General features: G+C 38.5%; 1 protein-coding gene across 5 annotated transcripts in view; it reads left to right on the top strand.

Moving 5' to 3' along the window:
* The window catches only part of LOC113809363 (uncharacterized), an 11,444-nt gene that overhangs the window by 8,532 nt on the left and 412 nt on the right, over positions 1–2,500 (top strand). For all 5 annotated transcript variants that reach the window (XM_070118935.1, XM_070118937.1, XM_070118936.1 and 2 more), the window contains 3 exons: positions 1–214; positions 882–1,014; positions 2,172–2,500. The exon at positions 1–214 is cut by the window's left edge and continues 592 nt beyond it; the exon at positions 2,172–2,500 is cut by the window's right edge. In XM_070118935.1, the coding sequence (XP_069975036.1) occupies positions 1–214; positions 882–1,014; positions 2,172–2,498 (674 nt within the window). In that variant the 3' untranslated portion in view covers positions 2,499–2,500. The remainder of the gene's footprint in view (positions 215–881; positions 1,015–2,171) is intronic.

Genomic DNA, 2,500 nt, shown 5'->3' with positions numbered 1-2,500 from the left:
CACTTCGACCCCATGATGGTGTGGACATAACAAAAGCTGTGTTGCCAACCCTTCACTCGCAGGGGAATATTATCACAAGCTTGCACATGTGTTACGAATATGCCATGCTGAATACAAACACTCTCTATCAGATTATAAATTTGTGTCCAAAGTTGTATAGACTTGCAGTCTCATTAAGGTTTGGTGAGATTGACGAGGCATCAACAGCCTACAGGTAAAAGTGCTATTGAATTTTAGTGGTTATGATTAGTGTATTTTTATTTATATTTATTTTTTTGAATTATTGTTTGAGAAATAATTATTAATGATAATTTCTCTCTCACTCACTCACTCACACACTCTCTCCCCTTTTCCCTTCCTCCCCCTCTCCCTCTCTCCCTTTTCTCCCTTCTCTCCCTTCTCTCCCTCCCTCTCTCCCCTCTCTCCTTCCCTCTCTCCCCTCTCTCCCTCTCCCCTACCCCTCCATCCCTATCCCTTATCCCCATCTTCCTCTCTCTCTCTCTTGCTTTCTCTCTCACTTTCTCTCCCTCTCTCTCTCTCTCGCTTTCTCTCGCTTTCTCTCTCACTTTCTCTCCCTCTGTCTCTCTCTCTCTCTCTTTCGCTTTCTCTCTCACTTTCTTTCCCTCTCTCTCTCTCGCTTTCTCTCTCACTTTCTCTCCCTCTCTCTTTCTCGCTTTCTCTCTCATTTTCTCTCCCTCTCTCTTTCTCTCTCCCTGTCCCCTCTCTTTTTCTCTCTCTTTCTGTGTGTGTCTGGGGGGAAGGGGTATTATATATAAATATATGTGTGTGTGTGTGTGTGTGTTTATGTGTATGTATGTCTATAGGTGCATATTGTATGTGTACAGTATATGATATCTGATACCTAAATTTTCACTCCACAGAACAGTTCTTCATTCACATACTAGTCTGCATACCTTAGTAGTTCAAGACATCTCAGTGGAGGAGGAGAGTATTCAGGAGTCTGCTTTTGCCAAGATCATAAATGATTTGCTAAATGCTGCCCCAAATATTGAGGTAAGGAGCTAGTTATTAAGTGTAGATGGTGGGAGTTCATGTGGGTACAGGTGCAGCCCAATTTGATTTTAGTTTGTTAATCTGGTTTACACATAATTGTCTTTGAAGTGCATAGGCATTTAGACGTTGTTTACTAGGCCTACTTAATCTTAAACGTTTACCCTTTTCCCCGATTTCTGGAATTGTATTCTATAATTCTGTCTCTATTTGCATTGTTCATATCATTATGGTAATCATGACATCAGTAGTAGATTTATGGTTGCAATAGTAACAATTTTGATAGTATTAGAAAAACAAACAAACTTTTTCCTGAAAAGATTAGGAATGGGAAAATCAGCAGAGAAAGGGAGGGAGAGAGTGATAAGAGGGAGAGGGAGACAGGAAGGGAGAAGAAAGAAGACAGGGATGGGGAGAGGGTGGGAAAGGGGGAGAGGGTGAAAATGGGGGAGAGGAGAGAGGGAGGGAAGTGAGAGATGGGAATGGAAAGAGGAGGGAAGAGAAAGAGAAGGTAGGAAGAAAGGAGAGATTGGGAGAAGGGAGGGTTAGAGAGGAAAGAGGGAAGGGAGAATAGGCAGAGAAAGTTTGTAGGGCCATATTTTTTATAAGCAAGATTCACAAAAGTTCATTGGATAGTAGTTAATGAAACTTATGTATGAAATTTTTAGTTGGTGTTCGGTAATTACAGTCATAATGTAGTAATGATATTATTAACATTTATCTGGTAATGAATGTGAATTACAACATATTTTAACAAAGATAGATGAGGATTACAGTATTTTTTAGCTGATAATAGATATAAATCACACTTTATTTTAATTGGTAATATATGCAAATATCAGTATTTTAGCTGATAAGTGATACAAGTTGCTGTATTATTTAGCTCGGACTGTGGGAGATATAAGTCATGTATCTTTTAATCAATAATAATTCTATATAAACTATATCATGAAGCTGTTAATATATGTAGATGACAGTATATTTTAGTAAGTGGTAGATATAAACCACAGAAGTTTTAGTTGAGATTAGATATGTGTTACATTATTCTTTTACTGGTAATAGGTATGAATTGAAGTTTATTTTAAGTGATATTAGATGCAAATTATGATATCTTTTACTTGATAATATGCATTAAATCATCAAATCTCTTTCCTTTTTAGATGCTTGGCTTTTCATGTCTTATTGAGAAGGAGGAAGAATTCGCACTTTTGACATCTGCTTCTGTCAGGAATTTACACCTGCAGTTTTGCTTCGACCTCGGCAGTCTCTCTTCTGCACAGTTCTTCCTGCATTCACTCCTTCCGAACTTCCCCAACCTCAAGGTGCTATCTGTAGAAATCAAAGAAGGAATTTTCCAGCATGAGTCATTCACCTCTGTGTGTAAGACAGGTGTTCGGGTTACGAGAAAAAAGCCGCAATTTTTCCAAATACCCCGGTGGGATACTTCAAACATATCACAAAATACATTTGCTCTTTTGGTGATGTGAGC

Source organism: Penaeus vannamei, chromosome 43 (genome assembly GCF_042767895.1).
Source record: "Penaeus vannamei isolate JL-2024 chromosome 43, ASM4276789v1, whole genome shotgun sequence".
Classification (NCBI taxonomy): domain Eukaryota; kingdom Metazoa; phylum Arthropoda; class Malacostraca; order Decapoda; family Penaeidae; genus Penaeus; species Penaeus vannamei.
The sequence above is the reverse complement of the archived record's forward strand: the minus strand, read 5'-3'. Positions and strand labels throughout refer to the sequence as shown.